This window comes from Pollicipes pollicipes, unplaced genomic scaffold (assembly GCF_011947565.3).
Source record: "Pollicipes pollicipes isolate AB1234 unplaced genomic scaffold, Ppol_2.1 Scaffold_5724;HRSCAF=6776_pilon_pilon_pilon, whole genome shotgun sequence".
Lineage (NCBI taxonomy): Eukaryota > Metazoa > Arthropoda > Thecostraca > Pollicipedomorpha > Pollicipedidae > Pollicipes > Pollicipes pollicipes.
Genome location: NW_023596746.1, coordinates 43,269,131 through 43,294,506, shown reverse-complemented (window position 1 = coordinate 43,294,506; position 25,376 = coordinate 43,269,131). Strand labels below are relative to the sequence as shown.

The following is a 25,376-nucleotide window of genomic DNA, read 5'->3' as shown; positions in this document are numbered from 1 at the left end:
ACCTTGAGAGGCCAGCACTTTTTGACGAACGCTAGCTCTTTCTATAGTGAATAGTCTTATGTCTGTACCTTAAAAAGCGGCCGGTAATTTTTGGGTGACACGAGGTTCCCCGTCCTTTGAGCCCGCGTTTGACCTTGAAGAATGACCTTGAGAGGCAAGGAATTTTTGACGGGCGCTACATCTTTCTGTGGCGAATATCATAATGGATGCAAATTTAAAACTGGCCGGTGATTTTTGGTGACATGGAGCTCCCCATCCTTGGAGCCCACGTTTGGCCTTGAAGGATGACCTTGAGAGGTCAGGACTTTTGAAGGACGCTAGTTCGTTCTGTGGTGAACATCCTGATGTTTGCAAGCTTAAAATTGGCTTGTAATTTTTGAGTGATATGGAGTTCTCCGTGCTTTGAGCAAACATTTTACCTTAAGGGATGACTTTGAGAGGGCAGGACCCTTTGAAGGACGCTAGCTTCTTCTGTGGTGAGTATTCTGATGCTTATGAATTACAAATCGATCGGTAATTTTTGGGCGATATCGAGTTCCCCGTCCTTTGAGCCCACGTCTGGCTTTGAAGGGTGACCTTGACAGGTGAGGATTTTTTGATGGACGCTAGTTTTTTTCTGTTGGAAATATCCGTATGTTTGTAAGTTTTTGTAAGAATGTTCTTTCTGTGATGAGTATTCGGATGTTTGTAAGTTAAAAAAACGTCCTGTAACTTTTGATGCTATAGAGTTTCCCGTCCTTTGAGCTTGTGTTTTACCTTAAGGGATGACCCTGAGAGGTCAGAACTTTTTGATGGCCGGTAGCTCTTCCTTTGGTGATTATTTGAATGTCTTCAAGTTTAAAATCGGCCGGTAATTTTTTGGTGAAGTTTGAGTTCCCCGTCCTTTGAACCCGCGTTTGACCTTGAAGGGTGACCTTCAGAGGTCAGGATTTTTTAACCGACGGTAGCTCCTTCTCCGGTGATTATTTTGATGTCGTTGAGTTTAAAATCGGCCGGTAATTTTTGGGTGATATGAATTTCCCTGTCCTTTGAGCTTGCGTTTGACCTTCAGGGGTGACCTTGAGAGGTCAGGATTTTTCGACGGACGCTAGTTCTTTCTGTGGTGAATGTTTTGATCTTTGAAAGCTGAAAATCGGCCGGTAATTTTTGGGTGATATGGAGTTCCCCGCCCTTAGAACCCGCGTTTGACAATGGAGGGTAACCTTGAGAGATCAGGACTTTTTGACGGACGCTAGCTCTTTCTCTTGCGATTATTTTGATATCTTTAAGTTTAAGTCAGCCGGTAATTTTCGGATGATATGGAGTTCCACGTCCTTTGAGCCCGTGGTTGACCTTGAAGAGTGACCCTGAGAGGTCTGGAGTTTTCGACGGACGCTAGTTCTTTCTGTGGTGAATATTCTGACATTGGCAAGTTGAAAATCGGCCCATAATTTTTGTGTGATATTGTGTTCCCCGTCCTTTGACCCAGCTTTTGACCATGAAGGTCACATGATATTGCAAAGTGTCATTTTTGGTGTTTCCATGCCACAACTGACTTTGAAACCATTTTTCAGGGAGATCGGAACTCATCGCCCAAAAAAGCGCGGAATAAATCGCTAACTTCACGGACACGCCATCATCGGCGTTCATTTTGGAACGTTATTTCACGCCGTCAAAACCCTTTCTAGACGAATGCTACATGTAGGGATGCATTGAGCTTGTACCGCCTTGATCGACCTGTTTTGATGTTGCCTCAGCTTTTATGGAACAAAGTGTACATTTACTTAAATGATTCCGAAAATCTCGGAAGTTTATGTGAGTGCAACACTTCAAATCTACCACTTTTGCGTACGTGACAGATGGATGCATCTGAAATCACATAAGATATATGCCCAGACATTCCACATGTTACGCAAACATCTTCTATCGTTAATGAGCATGACTTCTTTTTTAAGAAGTCAGTCATAGAGCATGTCAAATATGTCCTGTGATGGCGGCATGACTCACGCACATCTACTACTCGCATCATACATTCATCACGTTTCTGAATTGGCATACCCTTGAGCCAACTCAAAGCAATGAACAGATGTTGATAACTGACTCAACTCGCTGTTTTGACTAGCCTGGGGAACTCGCTCGCTGATAGCAAGCAGCTGTTCCGCTCCCAGAGGTCGTCTGCAACGCACGGGACTTCAGTACACCTGGGTACGCCACGCTGCACCAGCCAGCAGATGTTAACACTCACACCACGTGGCATGATTCCAAGCAACATTACTTACACAAGGTTCTCTGTCGGAATGTGGGCACAATGAAACAAGATCAATTCAGCCTAATGGAATACCGCCTTGCACTTGACGAGCCATCAAAAACGTCGTTGTCTTACAATGCAAAGTTGAACATCTTGGAAGCGAAATAATGAAGCATTCCACGCAGCTGATGTCAACTCTTATGTACACAATAATGCTAAAGCCTGTATGACTACTCCCAGATTAGAATGCTATTCGACCATTAGACGTTTTTGTTCGCTAATGAATTTTGTAATTTGAACTTACCTCCATGTATTTTTTATTTATCCACGTACTCGTCATTTACTAGCAACAAGTGCTGGAAGGAACAGGGCAGCAAGTCGCCTTCAAGTGAGTGCAGCAAATAAGATTCAACTAAAATAACCTACGTTTATGTAGCCTTTTCGACCTTCACCCAATCCAACAATTGGCAGTGATGATAAGCGACAGCGTCTACCACAAAATCCGTCCGCGAGGCGAACCTTATTCGGCACGCACCAACCCCGAAACGGGTGGGCACCGTACCACTGTACAGCTTTGTTTAGATATAGAGCTTTTGTTAAATTCAACGCAGAACAAGCGGCCAGCGCGTGTTCGTCTCCCCTCCCGGTGGCAGCTGCTGCGCCTGAATAAAGGACAGCGGCCTCGTTATCTACGCACCATGTGCGTGCGCTATGCCGATGAGTCGATCCCCGTTCTCGCATGAACGCACATGGAAGCGGGTGACAGCGGCGAGGACGTCAACATGCGCAGGTCCGTTGCCGCATGGTTACGCTATGACCTGCGACCGGGTACTCAGTCTGCCGACAGACACAGCACCTGATGGCAGTGGAGACAGCAACTGAGACTGGCAATTGAGTGGTTTGGTTCGACACCCGGCCAGAGCACCTGATTGGTGACAAACACCGACCGCGACCGGCCAGAGCACCTGATTGGTGACAAACACCGACCGCGACCGGCCAGAGCACCTGATTGGTGACAAACACCGACCGCGACCGGCCAGAGCACCTGGTTGGTGACAAGCACCGACCGCGACCGGCCAGAGCACCTGATTGGTGACAAACACTGATCGCGACCGGCCAAAGCACCTGATTGGTGACAAGAGACATTTTTGGTTGCCTGCATATCGTTCGAGAGACATTTCGCTGGAATGCACGTCTGCTTAAAGGGAGTATGCCGACTGTTTGCATTTTTCACATGTTGTTTATTGTTTATTTGTTTACTTAGGACAGAAGCATTCCACAGGCAAGAGCCCAATTACGGAAGCAGTCCAGTTTTAAGAACAATAAATATACGATACCCATGCGAACAAATCAAATCCATTTTTAACTCGACAAATCCATTTTTAACAATGTTAACCCTTGCAAATGACTGGTGGAAAAGGCTGATGTGCCGGGAACGCCGGACGGTTGTAGCCAGACTGAGCAGTGATGTCAGGTGAGCGCAGCCAAGCGTGGGATGAAATACATTGCATAGAAATAAGAAGTCAGACTGAATGAAACGTGCCTTGATAGATAATGTTTTGAAGAAAGCAAAAAGATGCTCATAATCCAGTGGAGGACACCGAGAGTGTCTGCTCGAGCCCAACCATATGAGAAAGCGGTGCTGTAGTCTTTCGAACCGGGCGAGATGGGAAACGGCAGCACCGCTCCAAATAACGCTACCCTACTCTCTTAATTGTCTCACCTGAGCGTTGAAGGCGCAAAGCAAAGCCTTGTGATTGAACCGCGCCTGACGACGCATTCGCACGACATTTGTACGCTTCGCATGAGAAGGCCTTTTTGTCCTAAATCCTATTTGCTTTTAAAACAGCTGAATCTATGTGATTGGCAAAGGTAAGTTTGGTGTCCAGCAAGACGCCAAGATCGCGAATCTGCTGGCAGCTATCCAATCGGTGACCGTCTAGTGCGTGTGAGTAGTAAACAGGTGACGCGCGGAGAGTGAATGGGATGGTATTACACTTAGCTGGGTTCAATTTCAGCCCCCAGTTTTTGGACCATTCGCAGAGACGACTCAAATCCGCCTGAAGTGTGAGACAATCCGCTATGTTGTCGATTCGGTAATACATTTTCACATCATCAGCTAACATAAGGCACTCTCTCTCGATTTGGTCAGGAACATCACCCAGAAAGCAGGCGAACGGCAACGGTCCTAGGATGCTGCCTTCCGGGACACCAGATCGCACTGGAATCCAGTCAGACTGTTTGCCGTTCAGCACTACGCGCTGTGCAGGATTGCTCAAGGACGACTTCAGCCAGCTGTACACGCAGCCAGTGATGCAAAAAGAATAACAAAGCTTGTGTAGCAGAAGAAGGTGATTCACGCTGTTGAATGCTGAACAGAAATCGGTGTGAATTGCATCTGTTTGTTTACTTTTTGAGATAGAGGTCTAGCAGTGTTCAAGAAAACATGAAAGGTTTGTGATGCAAGAGCTCTTTGGAAGGGATCCGTGCTGGGATGAGGGAAGGGCGGACAGACAAACCTGTAATAGGCTATCGCTCACGATTTTCTCCAATATTTTTGAGCAGATAGGAAGCAACGACACAGATCTGCAATTTTCAGGCAGCTTTTTGGACCCCTTCCTATGCACCGGTATCACATTCGCCTTCTTCCATATGGCGGGGAAGAGGTCAGAGCTTAGAGAAAGCTTGCATATTATTCTAACGGAGTAGCTAGCTCCTCGGCACATTCCCTGAGAATCCGGGCACTACGCCCGTCGGGACCACAGGCCCTGTGTGCACTGAGCCCGTCGGGACCACAGGCCCTGTGTGCACTGGCCCGTCGGGACCACAGGCCCTGTGGCACTGAGCCGTGGGACCACAGGCCCTGTGTGCACTGAGCCCGTCGGGACCACAGGCCCTGTGTGCACTGAGCCCGTCGGGACCACAGGCCCTGTGTGCACTGAGCCCGTCGGGGCCACAAGCCCTGTGTGGACTGAGCCCGTCGGGGTCACAGGCCCTGTGTGCACTGAGCCCGTCGGGACCACAGGCCCTGTGTGCACTGAGCCCGTCGGGGTCACAGGCCCTGTGTGCACTGAGCCCGTCGGGACCACAGGCCCTGTGTGCACTGAGCCCGTCGGGACCACAGGCCCTGTGTGCACTGAGCCCGTCGGGGCCACAAGCCCTGTGTGGACTGAGCCCGTCGGGGTCACAGGCCCTGTGTGCGCCGAGCCCGTCGGGACCACAGGCCCTGTGTGCACTGAGCCGGGTGGGTCGGTGAATATACGATCTGGATGGTTTGGATGGTCGGGAAATATACAAAAGTTGGGGTCAGAGAACTTCCGAGTGATACACATATGCAGACAGTTGCCACACTCCTCATCACCATTGTGGACATTGCCACCGCACGCAAGAACGGGAGATATGTGCGCTGATGACTTCAAGAGCTTAAATAAAGGACCAATGACGTTTCGGATCGTCCTTAAAGTCTCGCGCTAGACCCAACAAATACCCGCGATATTTAGCAACAGCTGCTGTTTTGAAGTCGGCTCTAGCAGTACGGTGCCTATCAATATTTTCGACGGTCGGAAGCGCTTTCTTACGTCTGTGCGCCATCTCCTTGTCACGCAGCTAGTCTCGAACGGACCGGCCAAACCATGGAGGAAATCTCTTTCGGAGCTCAACAACAGATATGACGTCTGCAGTGGCCGTGAATACAATATCATAGAACAGATGGACAACACCATCAACACTTAAATCATTAAGAATGCGCCAAGGAATAAGCCCGAGATCAGCGTGCAGACCGTCGAAGTCTGCCTGTTTGTAGTTATAAGCCTTAGATCGGGAAGGGCGGGGGGCAGGCCCATATTTCACAGAAAACTAAGTCGTCACCACACGGTGGTCAGAATCAAAAACACCGTCGCCGACCTCAGCTGCAGCAGCTCCGTCATAGGAGATGGCGAGGTGCAGGATATTCTCCCCGCGCGTTGGTGACGTTATAGATTGCATCACTTCACACTCAGCAACAGAGTCTAAGAATTTGGCAGCTCTGACGGCGTGCCTGAGTAGTGCAGCTTCGTCGCCATTACCCTGCCACCAAATCTCAGGCGAGTTAATGTCGCCCACGACAAGCAACGGTAGATTGGCGGAGCGAATGCTCTGGAAGAAGGCGGCGATCAAATTCACATCACGGTCAGCATCTGGCGGACGGTCGCAGACAGCCATGATGATAGGGTAGATGGTTCCCAGCTGGATCGCCAGCACCTCGCAGTTGGGCTCCAGGTCTGGCCGGTGAGCAGGTGACAGGCCTGTCTTCACTGCGCAAGCTACGTCCCCTCCTCTGCCGTTCCTGTCCTTCCGGAACCAGACATAGTGCGAGAGGCCCAGCTGTAGCTCAGAGGCCAGCACATGTGGTCCGAGCCATGTCTCGGTCAGACCGACAACATCGAAGCCAGCTAGCTGGCCACAGTGAGAGCGCAGAGTGCACAACTTGTTCTTCAAGCTGCAGACGTTCTGGCAAAACACTCGCAGCGTTCTCAGCCTGTGCGCCAGCCCTGGGCTCACTTCCACATCTCCAGAGAGAAGGAAACTCGCCGGAAGCCAGCAGCACCAAGTAGGTTTGATGGGCTTGTGCCGATACTGCAGAACAGACGGGAAGAGACCACTAGGTCCGAACTCTGGTGTGGAGACAACGGTGCTGACAGCATCCGATTCTTGTCTCTTGTCATCGCAGAAGCCATTAGATGTCAGAAATACAGGAAACAGCGGGGGTAAAATCCCAGCTCCCCACGAGACTTGAACCTGCGACAGCTCAGTAGCTCCACACCAGCAGAGCAGGGCCCGCAGAGGCAGACGCACTATCCCCGCGGCCACGGGTCCGCGGCATTTGCATGCCCCAGGCTTGTCCGGGCTTTGTGTCCTCTCACTGTCTTCAGGCGCGCCCCGGCGGCCATGACAATGCCGGGCGCGCCTTTCAAAACACTCACCGACGCTAAGGTTTATCGTCGGAAGCGTCAGGGGTGGATCCAGAGGGGGAGGGGGCATAAGGCAATGGCCCCCCTTGGGTCCCGAAGGAGCCCATTAGCTCCGAGGGGCCCCATAGCCGGCCGAACAGGTGGAGTTTTCTAACACAAAACGCAACAAAACTGGGTACCTCTGGACTTCCAGGCGACCAAAAACTGTTGTAAGCGGCAGCTAAGAGCCTATGAGAAGCCCGAGAAGTTATTCAATGATTGGAAAAGTTGTGAACCGGAAATTCTAAGCCACATTACATTGTCTAGGGGCCCATGCTGTTTCCGAGGGACCTATATGCCCACTTGAAGAATCATTTCAATTTTTAAGGAGCACTCCACGTTGCTCTTTACTTCTTTGCATTTGCTCGGAAGTCCCTGTGCTGTTGTTGAGGCTCTTCCTGTTGGCGTGCCGAGGCACTCTTGTCAATCACGGTCCCTTCCGCGGACTCTTTCCATTCGCCAGAGAGGCCCTGTGAGCTAAAGCCGAAGCCCTATGTCTTAATCTGCCGGGGTATTCTCGGCTGCTCAAGGGCCCTTTACGTGGGTCTCGGTTAACTTATCGACACTCTTGCGATATTCTCGTGGACACTCTACATTGGTCTAGGACGCTTCCAATTCTCTGTCACTTGCCCTAGGGCCCTACACTCTGGTCGGAGCCCATCTGATGGCCTGCTTATGCACACCAGTCGTTCCGCGACCCTCCACACTGGGTGTTGGGTACTTCTTTTCTGAATGGAGGCCCTACACTCTTGTGGGGAGACCTATCTGATAACCTGCTCGGGCACATTCGATTGTTCGGGGGCTCTCTACATTGGGGCTTAGTCACATGCTATTTGAATGGGGCCCTACGCACTTGTCGAGGGCCCCTCTGTTCTGCTCCTCGGCCACACTGCATTACTCGGGGGGGGGGGGGGAGAGGGCTACAAATTGGTTTTTGATGTTTGCATTTAGGGCCATACACTTCTATCGGGGTCATCTGATGACCTGCTCGGATGCACTCCATCTTTCGGGGGCCCTCCGCACCGGGCTTTGGGTACGTCTTATTTGAATGGAGGGTCTTACGCTCCCGTCAGGGCCCCTCCCGATAAGATGCTCGGGCCAATTCCATGGCGGGGGAATTCTACATCTGATTTTGGGTACTTCCTTTTTGGATGGAGGATCCTCCGCTCTTTTCGGGGCCCTGTCTGTTAACCTGCTCTGGCGCACTCGATTATTCGGTGTCCTCTACATCGTGTTGTTGGCATTTCATATTTGAAGGGAAGGTCCTACGGTCTTGTATCTGTTAACCTGCTCGAGCACACTCGACTATCCTGAAGCCCTCCACATTATGTCTTGGGTGCTTCCTATCTCATTGGAGGGCCCTACGCACTTGTCGGGGGCCCCATCTGTTTGCCTCCTCGGCTACACTGGCTTGTTCGGGGGCCCTGTATATTGGGTCTTCATGTTTGAATTTAGGGCCCTACACTCCTGTCGGAGCCATCCGATAATCTGCTCGGGTTCCCTCCATCTTCCGGGGGCCCTCCGCACTGGGTTTTGTGTACTTCTTATTGGAGCACCCTACGCTCTTGTCAGGCCCCTTCTGATAACCTGCTCGGGCGCATTCCATCGTTCGAGGGGCCATTTACATAGGGTCTTCGGTACTTCCCTTTTGAATGGAAGGCCTCACGCTCTCGTTGGAAGCTCTATCTGTTAACATGCTCTTGCACATCCGATCATTCGGGGCATCTCTTCGTTGGATCTTGGGTGCTTTCTTTTCAAATGGTGGGCCCTACGCTTTTGACGGGGACCCTTTATTTTAAGCTGCTCGGGCACGCTCGATCGCTGAGGGGCCCATAACTGGCCGAACAGACGCAGTTTTCTTAAAACAAAATTTGACACCTTTGGACCTACAGACGACCAAGAACAATTGCTTGCAAAAGTAAAGAGTTCATGAACAGACGAAGTTAGTTCTTTCCTGATTGAAAATAGTGTTGCTTGGGGGAAAATGTTGGGGCTCATTACGTTGCCCAGAGGCCTTTCGTTGCGGCCCGGATCCTTTGTCTACTTGCCTGGTCAGTCTGACCGCTAAGGAGCTTTCCATGTTGTCTTTGATCTCTGCATTCCTTGTAGGGTCCAACACTGCTGTTGGGACGTTATCTGCTTTCATGCCTGGGCGCTATTGATCAATCAGGTTTTCCTTCACGAATTTTTCCTATTTGCCCGAAAGGCTATCTACGCTTTTCCGGGGCCCGATATGCCAGGGTACGCTCAGTTGATCAGGTGCCCTTCATATAAGTCTCCGGTTCCTTCCACTTACTTGGAGGGCCTTGCGCCCTTGCTGGGCCCTCATAAGGCTAAGGCACCGAGACACTCGATGTTCAGGCGCTCTCTACTTTGATCGAGGCATCTTTCTCTCTGATCTCATTTGCGGAGGACTTTTCACTCTCATCAAGGCTATTTCCGTCAACGTGCTCGTACGCTCTTGATCGCACAGGGGTATTAATTCATGGTCTTGGGTAATTTTCTTTGCTCAGAGGGTCTTGCGCTCTGGGTGGGGCAACATATGCCAACTTGCCGGGACACTACCGAACGTTTAGGGTCCCAACACGCTGGTCTTGGGTTCATCTTGCTTGCTCTGAGGATCCTACGCTTGTTGACGGGGCCTCTTTGTTGGCCTCCTGCGGCACCCATGATCGCTCAAGTTTCGTCCAATTGCCCTTGGTACCTTGGTCTTAGAGCAGTAGTTGAATATACGCCGATTAATTTTTACGCGCAACTGCCGAGCGTAATTTTACATACCGTAGACGTCGTATGCGTCATTTTCATTAGCTACTGATTGTGTGCTACTTATTACACTAGTGCATTACGTTCTTAATATATCTGAATGATAAGATATGATGTATTCCTTTATGATAAAGGGAAAATTACGCATTAGTCATCAGCCAGCAGCTGATGACATTGCCAAGCCGGCTGGCCGTAAATACATAGGCTAGGAGTCAAGTCCGTGCTTGGTTTTGATGGTTGTTAGCAGCTAACCCAACTTCATTTTGCCTGTTGTTCCAAAACACTTAGCCTCAAAAATCACAGCATCTAACATGCTCTGTAGAAAATGAGTGAAGTCCATGTGTATGCATGCGTAGCACACCTAGCTTTATAGGACTGTGCACAGTAAGATGGGTTTCCGTATTAAATAACAAATGAACAAGTAAATACATATAGTTATATATATATATATATATATATATATATATATACAAATACACACACACACACACACATATATATATATATATATATATATATCACACAAGACTTGTCTTGAAATGTAATGACGAAAAAGCAAAAATATTTTTTGGAGGGGGCCCAAACTCTAGGGGACCCCACAATGTTGCGTGCCCCCCCCCCCTTGACAAAATCTTAGATCCGCCCCTGGGAAGCGTACAGTATCGTCTTTGAGCAACAGCTTCAAATGTAAGCTAAACGCCTACAAGCTGAGTTGGTCACTCAGCTGAAGACCTTCAAGACACGGTTCACTCAGATCACCGATATCCAGGGAGAGCCACAAAAGACGACCACTCCCCGTGACAGCTGGCGCGCCATTGTGGGATCAGATGCGTTCGATTTGGTCAGTAATAGCAGTGTTCCCGAAATCCCTTTGAAGAGCCTAGAATTCATATTCGGAGTAGCCGCTCAAGCGACTACTTAAGGACAATTTTTCTTGGCCGAACTGTTTGCTCACCACTTTGAAAATAATGCTGATATTTTGCACTGCGTTTTCCAACGAGTGTGTTCCGTAATGTTTGCATTAGACCAAGTTGTGGATATGGTCTTACAATAGATGCTACAAAGGCTCGTACCATTTCATGTAGAACGAAGATATGGTAGCATGAGGCCATTATCACGTGATTTCAACGAAGCGTTATGCCGTGGCTTTGATTTCTCCGCTATGATGTTTACCACGGTGCCCCTTTCTGAAGCGCACTTTGGCTTTGGCCAAACAGTACGACATGGTCTGTTGTAAAAGTGACCCTTTAGTTCAAACGTCAACTAATGCACTTCTCAGTAAATGGCCTTCGCCTCCCATCGCGCCGTTCATTTGTGCTGCCGATATTCATACTAGTGGAGGTGCCACTTCTAAGCATGCAAGCCAGTAATGTGTAGGTTCAAACACCTCAAAAGTAGCACACTTGGACCGTAGTAGCTGACGACGGTTCTTAGCAAATTCTGTCGTTTGCCTCGCCTAAATAGCCGGAGGGGAATTGTGTCCCACTCAAATATATTGAAGCAAGCATTGGATATGATGAAATACGCACGCTTATACCTCTTGTTATACATTCGAGTGAAAAACCCTGCTCGAGATTCACAAAGTCGCTACTCAGTTAATATGACCCACAACACGAAATGGTTTTGATTATGTCATGAAACGTCTGCATAATAGTGAGATGTTGCCAAAGTGGCCGTGCGAGATTGTCACGCTAGCACTCATTTATAGTATATAAATCTCCCGAGAGGTGGCCGGATTCTGCTGGAGGTGTTGCTTAACCAAATCTTATCTGCTCCTGTGTGTGTGTGTCATTGGGGCTTTACGACGCACCCAGGTGCTGAGGCTATATGGCGTCGCCTGTCTCTTACCCTCGCAGGAAAGGCTTTTCTGCTCGTGTTTCAGTTACTTCTCATGGTGTTTTGCATTTTTTTCGTGAGTTAAAGGTGTTTTTCTGTATTCACATGCTCAGTTATGCCATTATTCATAAGTTATTTAATTACCAGCCTCATTTCTGTAATGGCTCTTAACACGCCAGTTGGCCCGTTGGATACCTTTCGCTCGGGTGGGGGTCAATTTGACCCTTCTGAGATCTCAAGAACTAAGAGAGATAAAGACACTAAATTTTCAGAGTGTGTTGGCCTGCTCCTGAACTCACTTAGGTCAGAGTTTGCGGTGTCTACGCCATGAATTTTGGGTCAAATAAGGTCAAACAAGGTCAAGCTCAAGGTTGGTCTCCAAAGTGCCCCTAGAACTTAGTTGCCCGTTGTCAGCAAAACACCACGTGATAATTTAAGGTCAGTGACCTTGTTTGACCTTTCGAAGGTCGTGGTGACCAAAATCATACAAGACTGCTTTGAGTTTTACATCTGAACAAGCGACAAAGATTACGCTGAGCAGTATGTTCCCAAAAACAAAACGTTGACCCATACAGCAAGCCCTGGGGTAATAGAACAGATTGGCTTTGACTTTGGTCTGACCTTCAACACTGACCTTAGGTCAATGGAATTTGTTTTTTCAATCGTTGCGTTGCCTAAGAAAGTATCTCAGAGATGTATGGTCTCGTTTGACACTCCGTTGCTGTATCAGTTTAAACAATTCCCTAGGAATTGACTTCGCAGAATCCATGGACTGACTTTGACCTGCCGCAGGTCAGCGACCTTACAAGGCACATATACATTTTTAACACCAAACGATCCGTTATTCAATTATCTACAGCTTTTCAAAATTTGGCGTGGATGCGCCTCGCCATTCGGAAACCATGAGGGTCAATTTGCCCCCCACCCGGGCACGTATTAAGGATGTTCCACTTCTTTTATTTGTAGCACAAAGCGTGTTTCGTGATTGAGGTTTACACAGCCGGTCCAATATTGCTTGAGAAAAAATTAACATCTGCTTTATCTGTTAATCGTGCTCACGAACGCCCGATGTGAACGACTCGTCGGTTTTATTCTCATTGGCCTTGAAAACCACTTGCCCAATGGGATCGTAAGATTCTAAGAAGATGCCTGTAGTGTCATGCATGCCTGTGCCCCTGTGCCCCCCCCCCTCTCCCCTCCTGTCTGTGTCACTGGGGATTGCGCTGCTCCATCTGAATCGCCAGGCACCTATGAACGGCATTTGCCAGGAGAAAGGGTACTGGCCATTGTTGGATACTAGACAGGTAGCTCAAAAATATCTATGACTTATTGGAAACATTCAGCCTGACAATGTCAACTGACAGGCACGTTTTTCCTTACACTTACACCACTTTTTGATTACACTTCTTTTCATCAAATCCAGGTCTGGTGATCCATTTCCACGCCAAAGCCCATGAGAACATGCTTGGGTTTCTTAGGCTGGGACTGGGTGGCCAGAATAAAGCTCAGAGGTGAGGTCACGCAGATAGTCTCTATCAAAGTCGCTATCTTGATCGCCTTTGTTGTCGATAATCCTTTGGAGCCAAATCAGACTCATTGAATGAGCCAGGTACAATTTGCAGGACAAATGCTATCTTTGAAAGGTGTATTTAAGAATTTATCTCATTTGTTCTTCACGCCCGGGGCATCATTGAAAGCATCTGTCAGCGAAAATGGCCTCGATTTAATGGTTTTAAATTCTCGAGGTAAAAATAATGGGCTGACATTGAATCGTGTTCTGTAGATAAACTCAAAACTTTTCATGCAATTTTTTCACTTGTCAGTTCTGAAAAAGGTGGTTGTACCAAGGAAAGCGAAGGCTGATCTTCTTTTCATTGCTGACCTCATCTCAATCCACTCCATTGCACGTTAAAGGGGCCCTAACCTGTTCCGGGCAAAGACCCCTTGGGTAGGCCACTAGGAGCACAGTATCGTCCCCGGTCAGAGACTAAAGCGTCGCTCTGTCTCAGATCGGGTGCCTACCGGCTACCGGCTGCCATTCTGGCCGCACAGTGGCGGTGTCCCGTGGTCGATCCGAAGGCTCTTGGAGGGATGCGTCAGATCTTGGTCCCCTCCCCAACGCGGAGACGCTTCGACCCGGGCAGATGGCCTCGCATCGACGCAGAGGTCCTCGCTGACACAGAAATTCCCTGATCGCAACAGATGGTCCAGTAACTGGCACAGAGGTCCCATTTCGGCTTAACAGGCCCCTGGCTGAAATGGGGTAGACGGCCTGCCGTTCGATACTGGGGTCCCTGACTGGCACAGAGCCCTCCTATTTTATCATTGTGAATTCCTGTTATAAGTTCTCATATGTTTCACTGTCAGAAGACCCCGAAAACCGCAAGAAGCCCTCTGACATTCGGGGTTCCGTCCCTGTTCCTGTGCAACAAATGCTCCCTGGCCGAGTCTCCGCCTCTTACCGACATAGAACTCCTGTGTCATGCACTGTGGTTCCCGGACGGAAACTTCTGCAAACGAAACATGCACCCGAGACTTAACCTCACCTTATCAAAACGCTACACTTGTCGGACGGCCCATTTTCACATGTCCTTGTCAAAAAGCAGGAGCACGAGCACATGGTGCGATGCAGGTGCAAAGTTTCCTCGTTTTGCTTGATAAGAATTTTTATCTGACTATAAAGACGAGAACGATGCCGCTTACCACATCGTTGGATGCTCACCGAAAGGTAAAGCACATTGGCACGGGCAGCGGACCTTTTTGTGGCACGGTGGGTCAAAAATGGCAGTTGTACAAGCTAAGATTCCGGCAGAGTTTTCGCGCCCACACTAAACGTGTATTTCAGTTTACGAGTTAAGCAATGTCTTCGTGAGGCAAAATATATTTATGACTCTCAGGAATGCTGACATTCTTCCCCACACCAACATTGACGTCATGTTGTATGCGTTTCGACTATGCGTTTCCTGCCCTACGCCGGGGCTGACGTTTGGTGTCTGTGACATTGACATCTACTGCCTGTCTCGCACGCCGTGCAGGAGAACCATGAGGCTGCTTCTCGTCCTGGCATTGGTCCAGCTCGCCGTCGGGTTCGACCTGGCCGACCCCGAGTGGGTCGCCTTCAAGGTCAGTGCTTGTCTCGGCCCCCATGACAGCGAGGGCGGACACGGGGAGGGGGGGGGGGGGAAGCACGAAGCAGCCCTTCCCCTATCTCTGGAAATAATGTGTTGGCCTTATGACACTTCATGACAGTTTAACGGTCCAGTCCCCGGAGCTCTTGTTTGGGATTCAACAACGTCGTTGAAACTTACGGGGTGCGCATGGGCCTGCAATCTTGAGCTGGCAGCTGGCATTCCGTTTAATTTACACTTTATCTGGACTTCATTAAGTTCTCCGAACCCTTCGAATAAAACCAATGGGGATTTATTTCATGTCCAAGCTGATGCATCCCAAAGCATGGGAAGCGGGATAACCTTATAAGGCAATTTTGCCATGCACCTTGTGATGGTCAATATTATCCATCTTAGTTGGAGGCGTATTTGGAGTTAGGAGGAGTATTTACGTTAACATGGGGGAGAACACTTTGCTTCTCCCACCGATTTCGAGAGTTACTTGTTCAGCTTTCGTAGGACAGAGGCCGTTCCACTCGTCTCTCAACGGAATCGGTCCTTCTTAAACCGTATCCCAGTTGGAGTTTCAGCTAGAGAGTCGGGGAAAGCCACCAATATTTTGGAGTTTTAAAGGCTACTGTGCCCATGCCAGCAAGCAATTTCTATAGGGAAGCGCAGCTCAGCTTAATACGTAAGGGTGTTGCATGTATCCAGAGACAAAAACCGAACTGAAAACTTAAGGGTGTTGCATGTATCCGGAGACAAAAACCGAACTGAAAACGTAAGGGTGTGCATGCATCCAGGGATAAAAAACCGAACTGAAAACGTAAGGATGTTGCATGTGTCCAGAGATAAAAACCAAACTGAAAACGTAAGGGTGTTGCATGCATCCAGAGATAAAAAACCGAACTGAAAACGTAAGGGTGTTGCATGTATTCAGATATAAAAGCCAAATTGAAAACTATAGGCGTTTCCAGGACAGGTAAAAAGTAACAGTTTTGGGTAAAACGGATTGTCGTTTTCTTTCGTTTTTGATGAATTAGGTTCAGATAGATGAGTGGTGAGCAACTTTGGGATATTAAGTATATTGTACAGAATTGGGTACAGGTAAACAATATGGAGGAGGCAGCATTAGCGTTACATGTTTTCATCAATCCACTACTTGGCTCTCCCATCTTTGAGTAGCTTGGTGTTCTACTGCCAAATAGTTATGGCTGTATTCAGCCCGAAAATTCAGTTATGGATGTGCGTGCATAACTGGATTTTCCATCTTTCTACCAGCCCCAAACACAACAGAAGTATGCCGCACACTTTTACATTCAATGGTTCTCACGCAACGGGAATGATCCCCAAGAACAAGAGAAGGAAGTCGCCAATGGTGATTTTCTTATTTTGAAAGCCTGATGATTATGCGTATTATGGAAACGTCTACATGATACTCAAGTATCGCGTGCAAAGACAGAAATGCAAGCACTTCGCCAGCATGCTTTCTTGTTTTGGAATGATCAATCACGCCTTCGCCAGCATACTTCCCTGTTTTTTCAGTACTCGATTACGTCTTCGCCAGCATGCTTCCTTGTTTTGGAGTACTCGATCACGCATTCGCCAGCATGCTTCCTTGTTTTGGAGTACCCGATCACGCCTTCGCTAGGATATCGGTGTACATACCCAGGAATTATAATGTATATGACTGCGTGCATCATCAAATCTGTGATTTCTTATTTTACCCTAAAATGCGATGAAAGCAGGCCACGCAATGTCGTATTCTATATCCTCGTCGCACACCAGATTGCCTATCAAAATGGCGGGATGGAACCTTGTCTTGCGTGACCAATTTGTATAATATTTGTCATCAAGTGCATGTTCATTGCATGACAAAATTGCAAAACGGCTCGGAACTGCAACGAGCGTTTTGCGGGAGGCCAGCAGAATACCTACTGGGCGCGGGGTTGGAGGGGGCAGAATATACTTCGCTTGCGGAATAAAATCAAACTTTCGCAAAAGGCAAGAGCACTATGAACCCGTTGTATCGTCCATGGGCTTTCGGTTTGCTGGTAGGTTTTAAGATCATGCGTCAACCTGTCTGCACTTTAGGTACAATCCTATTTGTTCTTTTTTTGCCAATGTAGCGTGTAGAGTGTTCACTTTTACTTATCTTGTGGATATTCTCAAAGCCTGGTGGTCATAAATCGAGTGATAAATTTTGTTCAGATGGGTCGGAGGGGAATCCTCGAGGCCCTATCGAGTTTATGTTTGGTTGCCAGTATATGTGCTACTGCATTATGTAATAACCTAACCCAGTTTATGCAATATTGTGACACTGGTCAGCGCATAAAAATTCTAAAACGGCTTATCAATTCATACCGTCCACTGAATGTTACTGTTTTCGCCTGTTTCCTTGACGGCAGAAGAACGTTTGACAGAAAAGACTAAAAAATGCTTTCAAAATGCTTGAGAGACACGGTAATGCTGATTAGAATTAAAGGTGTTTTACGCGTTGTTAATAACTCATGGTAAACAAAAAAAAAGCAACAAGCAGCCAACACTGTTAGATAGGCGCGTGATACATCTGCAAAGATACCGTGTCGAGCGGAGTCAGGCACGATAGCACTCTGACTACAGCCCGAAGGCCGGACTCTCAGATGCCGTGTCGAGCGGAGTCAGGCACGGTAGCACTCTGACCACAGCCCGAAGGCCGGACTCTCAGATGCCGTGTCGAGCGGAGTCAGGCACGGTAGCACTCTGACCGCAGCCCGAAGGCCGGACTCTCAGACGCCGTGTCGAGCGGAGTCAGGCACGGTAGCACTCTGACCGCAGCTCGAAGGCCGGACTCTCAGATGCCGTGTCGAGCGGAGTCAGGCACGGTAGCACTCTGACCACAGCCCGAAGGCCGGACTCTCAGATGCCGTGTCGAGCGGAGTCAGGCACGGTAGCACTCTGACCGCAGCTCGAAGGCCGCACGTTCAGATGCCAGAGTACCTTCTGCACTGATCGAAGGCTTCTGGGAACGGTGGGGTCCTCTATCTCAGCCAGCGGACGGAGACCACCAATACCGAGCAGTAGCTTCCGTGTCGGTCTGGTACCCCTTTCCCATCAGCGACAAGGTAGGACCCTATAAATGTCAATCAGGCCTCTCGCATAGGTTGGAGCCCCTGAAACAGTGAGGGATCCCACAGCATCTAACAGGATGTTTTGTGTCGGTAGTGTGTCCCAGGTCGGCAAGGGGCACGTTTGCTGAATAGGGACAGGGATGGGACGACGAATATTAAGGTGCCAAAAAGGAGGCCTTCGCATTCACGATGAGGTAGTGCAAACGCCTTGTGTCGGTCTTGGGCCCCGGTATCGAATGGGTAATCCACCCCACCGTCTCAACCAGGGGCCGATATGCCGAATTGTTATCTCGGTACCAAGTGTTGGACTCCCTTCGCCGGTAAGGGATCCTTTGGTATCCGTGAGGTCCCCTGCGTCGATCCGGTGCCACATATCTTGGTCAGAGGGCATTCGCCCGAATGGCAGCCGCTAGGGACCCTCGGACAGGACGAAATACCTTTCAGGTCGTGACCAAAACATTTCTTGCACGCTTTCAAAGTTCAAAATCCTCTGAACGGAATTTGCAGTTACAGCAACACGAGCAAAAGAGATTGCTTTATTGCGTCGCGAGCTCGTGGTGCTGTACGTAGTAGTCAGTTCACAGCATCAATCTGCAAAGTTATCCTAAATAAACTCGACCAGGACACCTTTTAGACGCATATCAATTGAGTTCGAAAAGCGTTGAAAGTTCCACTTCCCGATAAGTAGTTATTTCCGCGTTACCGTTAACCACCGCCGTGTGTTGCTACGGAGCTTCCGCCGGGGGCCAGTGGAGACCGCAATGCCGACCGTCGTTGTTTTTTTCTTCTTGACGGAGAGTGACTTTAGCACGTGCTGTTTGCTTCATGCGGTCATTCAGTTCCTGCTTAAATTCGTTTGATGTTTTCCAAATACGCAATGAATTGTAGCTTAGGGGAGCTCCTGCCTTCTTTTTCGATAGAATAACTTCATAAAGGCCAACATTATACTGGCTCCTAGAGATGTGGTGGGCCAAAGCCAGCGGAAACACCCGTCGGAAGACTGCTTACTTATTAGAGGAAATAGTCTAAAAATAGCGTGGCAGAAGACTGGCGAATGTCTGTGAAGCGGGAGGGCACTACATTCCAATTCCACAATTAAGCGTAGCCCTTACCTTGACGAAATCTTGGATCCACCCTTGTACGCCTGCGACAACCTCGTCACAGGAGTGTTCCTTTTTAAAATCAAGTGAAGCTGAGCCGAGAAGGTTGACCTATCCCTAACAAATTCCTTGTCCGCTTGTTTCGGTTACTTTCGTTTCCGTCTACGAATTTAAATAACAAAACAGCTTGGAAAATACTTAGTTGATTCCAAAATTATTTTACTGCTGACGAATAACTTCGATTTCAAGGTCATGTAAAGCTGTAGCGTGTGAAAGGCTTAGAATGAGGTGTGATTTACAGAACAGCATCTTAGCTATTGGAGCGTTTGCGATCGACGAAAATAGGTGTCTTTAATCGTTCATCGAGGGTGGCTCGAGGCACAAAGAAGATTATTTGATATACAATGGCCTGGGGTAAATGGTCTGGCACACAACGCAGCCTATGGACAAGTTAAAAGTGCACGGCCAGGATGTTCCTACATATCAAATTACAACCGACCATATGCGATCTTCTCGACAGATGTTTCGATAACTGGAAGGACAGAGCAGATAAAGACTGCTGCCTGAATGTGCCTCCAGAGTGGCCGTCTTACGAAAAAAACGACCAAAGCTTTGACACATGTCTGAAATTGGCAGAAGGAAAGCATCGAATCTTGGTGTTTCTGGATGATGAATTAGGGTTCTTATTTTGAAAATAATTAACGCTCAGTTTACCGACGTTTCAAAGCTATGTTCATGGCCAGATTTATTCGCGAAAGTCGGTAAACACCACGCCAGTATTTTTCAATTTGGAACACGCTGCACACCATGTGTTGATTCCATTCGTCAACGCCATTTTTGCGGAGCAATCAGCTTGATCATACACAGCCAAACTATATTTTAAATCGCCTCGTCCTGCAATCTGCCTTAGCCTGCCCCCATAGCCCAGCTGGTTAGAGTGCCTACATTCCGATTTATAGAACTGTGACGGGGTGGGTTCGAGTCGCTTTAGGCGTTGCGATTTGTCCCTGCCTAGCAACACCCGGCCGGTGGCAGCGGCCGCGCCAACGGTCGGGAAGCGTCGGCGGGCAGGATGAACTGCGCCGAGCATTGCAGCATGTTTAGCTTTCGCCGCAAGGTCTGCCGTTGACCCTGAAGTTTACGTTCGGGTCAGAGCTCATCAAACAAACGCTTCTCAGCGTGGACGCTCATCCCACAAAAACGTCCAAACAAAACGCTCGGACTAAATCTTGGACAAACCCTCTGGCCGTCCAAATCAGACTGCACTGCAATTGAGCGCACATCCATGGCTATTGGAAAAGCATGTCTTGTTTCAAAAAACGAGGAGGGCTGCATATATAACCTCTGATCCACAGCCGTGTGAACATTGACGGGCCAGAATATCCATTCTTTTTCGTGAAGCTGATGAACGGAGCTCTGATGGAGGTGTTCCGTTTATGCCGCAAGTTCTCCGTTTAGCAATAGATCAGACCCGAAAAGAAACCATAAAAAGATCAAACGGATAGGCTGTGCCTATGTGATGTACCGTTTGTGCAAGGCGTACTAGATAAAAGTTAACCTTCTTGTTACTTAACAGTGGCATGTGTCTTTCTCTCACAATCAAGACTATAATGGTATTCGAATGACCATTCCATGGTAATGCGTGATACAAAACAATGGTAGTCATCAGTGGTTTCACGTTCGTCAGATTATGACTGCACTCAAGATGCCTCTATGAGGGCGAGAACGAGTATCTAGTCAACACATGACGAAATTCAGTGGTGATAGGGCGGGCGGGTGGGAAGTTACGGCACAGCAGTCTTAAACTAAAGACGCTCCATATTAATAATTATGGACCTGTCCAAGGCACCATGTCCAAGGCACCATGTCCAAGGCACCATGTGCAAGGCACCATGTGCAAGGCACCATGTGCAATGTCGGCCCGGCCTATGAAGCCACTCCTAGTCCCAATCGATGCTGATTCTGAGCAGTCGCCCCAGGGCTGCCCCGAAGAGCATCGGTGCGGCGGCGATATAGTGATACTGAGCAGTCGCCCCAGGGCCGCCTGGAAGAGCATCAGAGCGGCGGCGATATAGCGATGCTGAGCAGTCGCCCCAGGGCCGCCTGGAAGAGCATCAGAGCGGCGGCGATATAGCGATGCTGAGCAGTCGCCCCAGGGCTGCCCCGAAGAGCATCGGTGCGGCGGCGATATAGCGATGCTGAGCAGTCGCCCCAGGGCCGCCCCGAAGAGCATCGGTGCGGCGGCGATATAGTGATGCTGAGCAGTCGCCCCAGGGCCGCCCCGAAGGGCATCAGAGCGGCGGCGATACAGCGATGCTGAGCAGTCGCCCCAGGGCCGCCCGGAAGAGCATCAGAGCGGTGGCGATACAGTGATGCTAAGCAGTTGCCCCAGGGCCGCCCCGAAGGGCATCAGAGCGGCGGCGATATAGAGCTCTGACGTGCAGCATTCGCTCCGATATCCTTCTGTGCGACCCGGGAACGATCCCACGGCATCGATAGGGATGAGGAGTGGTTCCAGCAGGACGGAGCGATAACACGCACGGTGCTGGATCTCACTGGATTGGTTTAAGAACCTTCTCGCTGGGATGCACACCAGCTAAAGACACCCGTGCCGCGGCCTCTCAATCGTCCGACCCGCCGCCGCTGGACTTCAGGCTGCGGGGTGACCTCGCAAACCAGTGGACGAACCAGCAAACCTTCAAAAGCTCAAGGCCACCTTCTGACTTCAGGCGGGGCGCGTGACTTCCGGCGGGGCGCATCACTGCCGATGATCGACCGGACAATCGAGCACGTGCAGCAGATTCAGTTGTTGCGCATCCTGGACCGCGGAGGGCCCCATTTGCTGTGATGATTTGACGGGCGCCGAACCGCTGCTAACCACCAAAGTAACTGACTGAACTTGCCACTCGACATCAGTCGAAAATCAACACCGTTACGATTATGCGGCAAATACACTTGGCAATGTTGAGGAAAGTATAGAATAACTTTTATCTGGACTACCTTGCAGGGTAGCCAGATAGAAATTGGATAAAAGTGGTTCAGATAGCTCACGTAAAGTACACACACTTTAAAAAGCTCCCGCCTATTGCATTCATTTTTTATCCAAATCCAGGTGTTGCCATGTGAAAAATCTGTGAAACATTTGCAGACAGGTCTAATATATGGAAGAGTTGGCATGGCAAAAACATTAGTTATGTATGGGACGCTGTTACGTACGTACAAATGCCTACGCACAGGGCGCTATTTGCTACAAACATGATACTAATTGTGATGTGCATGGGGACCTAGGGTACCAAAAGTTAAGCGCATCTTCTGAATTTCTTTGGCCCAGTATTCCCTTTTTGCTGCTATGCATTGAAGGGACTCAGAAGGACTCAGAGGGGCATCGGGGGAGGGCTCAAGAACCACAAAACCCCATGCAATTGCATGCACCTCGACCTCACGGAGGATAATGACATGCAGCGTTAAAGATGCCAGCTTTAGTCTCAAGGAAATCATCCAATAATTAGATTCTGCGCGTACCCAACGGATGTAAAGTTTGAAGCGATACTCCGATTCGTGCATATTTCAAGATGTTTAGCCGTTTAGGCATGATTATAAAGCTGGCGTGTGGATTCATTTGAAGGCTTGATGCCATCACAAATCAGATACTGCAGGACGCACACTGCGCTAGCATGCTATACCTACCTAATCAAAAATAAGAATATATTGGGTCTCTGTGCTGTGCGTGCGGAATGTGCATAAGGAAGCCTAAGTGTGAATATTTTGGTGTATGGGTTAATTCCAGCAATCACATACGTGCATGAGTGTGCAAGCATGTAATAAACACTTCCTTGAATCGTCCTTGAGATGGTACACAGACCAACGACCTAAGGATCCTTCCAACATAACACTGACGACGCGATCGTCAAATCCATCCCTGGCCGTCGTTTTCCTGCATTATCCTCTAGACGTCTGGGCTTCCGTGCTTTGGGCCGTCAACATTGTCATATTATTTACGTCTGTTGCGCAGGATTTGCAAAGCATCTGATACCGACGTCGACCAACCACTTTCTTTCCTTTGTCAAGATTCTCGCTGACAGCCCTCAGTTGCACTCGGTCGTGTCGCAAATGATTCAATCGTTTCGCATTCTTATTAATCCGTGTGAAAACTGATCCAAAAATCATGTCATCACTTGTCAACTTATGCTTGGAAAATTGGTTTACAGGCTATCACGCATAACCCATAACGTTTTGACGTTGTTTGCATTTAATCATAATGCCCTGAAAGTGAATACCTTGACCAGTAATTCCCAAAGCCACGCCCTCCTGCGCCCGACATGGGGTGGGTTGATGAACCCATCATGACCCGCACCGCCGCTACACTCCTCAGAAAACCCACGGCAAGACCTACTCACACCCGGCCGAAGAAGCGGCGCGCCTAGCCATCTTCAAGGACAACTTGCGCGTCATTGATGAGCACAACGCCGGCACCTCTTCCTTCCGCCTGGGCGTCAACAAGTTCGCCGACATCACCAACGCCGAGTACCGCCAGATGCTGGGCTACCAGCCGCGGGCGACGCGTGGCATCCGCGTGTCCGGCCAGCACGTGCTGCAGGGGGTCAGCTCCGCCTCCAAGGATTGGCGCCAGGAAGGCGCCGTGACGGGCGTCAAGGACCAGGGCCAGTGCGGCTCCTGCTGGGCCTTTTCCACCACCGGCGCGCTGGAGGGCGCCTGGAAGCTGGCTGGTAACCCGCTGGTCTCGCTCTCTGAGCAGCAGCTCATGGACTGCTCCAGGAGGTGAGGCTGGTGGCAGAACGAAACGCTGACAGGTGGCGTCGGCGACCTAGAACGCGGCCGAGGACTCGAGATACAGGAATGCATTATTTGTTGTTGGAAGTTCTGCTCAGCCGTTTGGTCAGACTTTGTGAAGAAAGCTCAGGTACTTAACCCCTCAATTAGCAAATTTCGTCCTGCATATAAAGTCGATGTGTTCAGCAGGAAAAAGGTCGAGTCTTTCGCATAGCATGTGCCAGGTTAGGGTTCATCTACAAACGTTCTCTAACACATTGTGAACTTCCACCAGCACACTAAGTCTGCACGCAGTGCACTCTAATTGATCACTTATCTGAAGAGGATGAGTCATGCACGCGCCTCTAGCACGGAGAGTGTGTCGGCTTCGGCGTCATATCTAGCTGACGTCGGTCGCAGTGCGATGTGGGAACGATGACGGACAGAGGCCACGTGACCGCGGCTCAGCCGGTCGCCACTCACCATCACTCACCGCCACTCATATGCCCCTACCGCTATTACCAGGGACATATGCCGGAGTTTCTCAGGGCCGATCACAATCTAAAGGTCTCTCATAAATAGTTTAAAGCGATGCTAAAGTCTCTTCGAAATGATATTTGATGCGTATACAACAATCACAAGATGCGGGGACGTGTGCTCGCCATCCTTTCAATGCACTCCTGGTGACTGCCGTCCCCCCTCCAGCTACGGAAACCAGGGCTGCAACGGCGGCCTTCAGAGCTCGTCCTGGGACTACATCGAGGACGCCGGCGGCGTCATGTCCGAGGCAGACTACCCGTACGAGGAGAGCAGCCGCTTCCACTGCCGCTTCGACGCGTCCGCCGTGGTCGCCTACATCTCATCCTGGACGGAGATCAACACGGGGTCTGAATCGAACATGGAGGATGCCGTAGCCAATGTCGGTCCCGTTGCCATCGGCATCGACGCCAGCCACATCTCGTTCCAGCTGTACAGTGGTGGTGTCTACCAAGAGCCGCACTGCAGCAGCCGAAACCTGGACCACGGCGTGCTGGCGGTGGGCTACGGCACCGAGGACGGCATGGCCTACTGGCTGGTCAAGAACTCGTGGGGCGACTCCTGGGGCGATGAAGGTTACATCAAGATGCTCAAAGACCACAACAATCAGTGTGGTGTGGCCACCGACTCGAACTACCCTAACATCTAAAACGGTGCATCGGCGACGATGAGCTTGAGGTTGACGCTGTACAATAAACCTACCTGCGACCTGGCAAACGCGTTTCCTATATGAGTCGAACAGTTGACGAACGATAGGATCATTGTATGATGTGACTAGAGTAAAATTAAGTCAAATTTTCGGCATCAACTCGCATTCGTAATCGCTTCTGAAAACGTCTAGGTGACGAATGCGCCTCATTCGGTTGTGGTCAGCCAGCAAGCACTTAAAAACGAAGAGAACCGCGGAGAAGTGTACGCCAGACCTTATAAGGCCTTGG

The 25,376-nt window shown here is 49.4% G+C and overlaps 1 protein-coding gene across 1 annotated transcript; it reads left to right on the top strand.

Moving 5' to 3' along the window:
* Positions 1–14,536: 14,536 nt before the first annotated feature.
* Positions 14,537–25,146, top strand: LOC119103684 (procathepsin L). The gene is made up of 4 exons (XM_037227301.1): positions 14,537–14,542; positions 14,850–14,937; positions 23,504–23,910; positions 24,607–25,146. Exons 2-4 carry the CDS (start codon positions 14,857–14,859, stop codon positions 25,085–25,087), a joined length of 969 nt encoding a protein of 322 aa, XP_037083196.1. The 5' UTR covers positions 14,537–14,542; positions 14,850–14,856; the 3' UTR covers positions 25,088–25,146.
* The last annotated feature ends 230 nt before the right edge of the window (positions 25,147–25,376 follow it).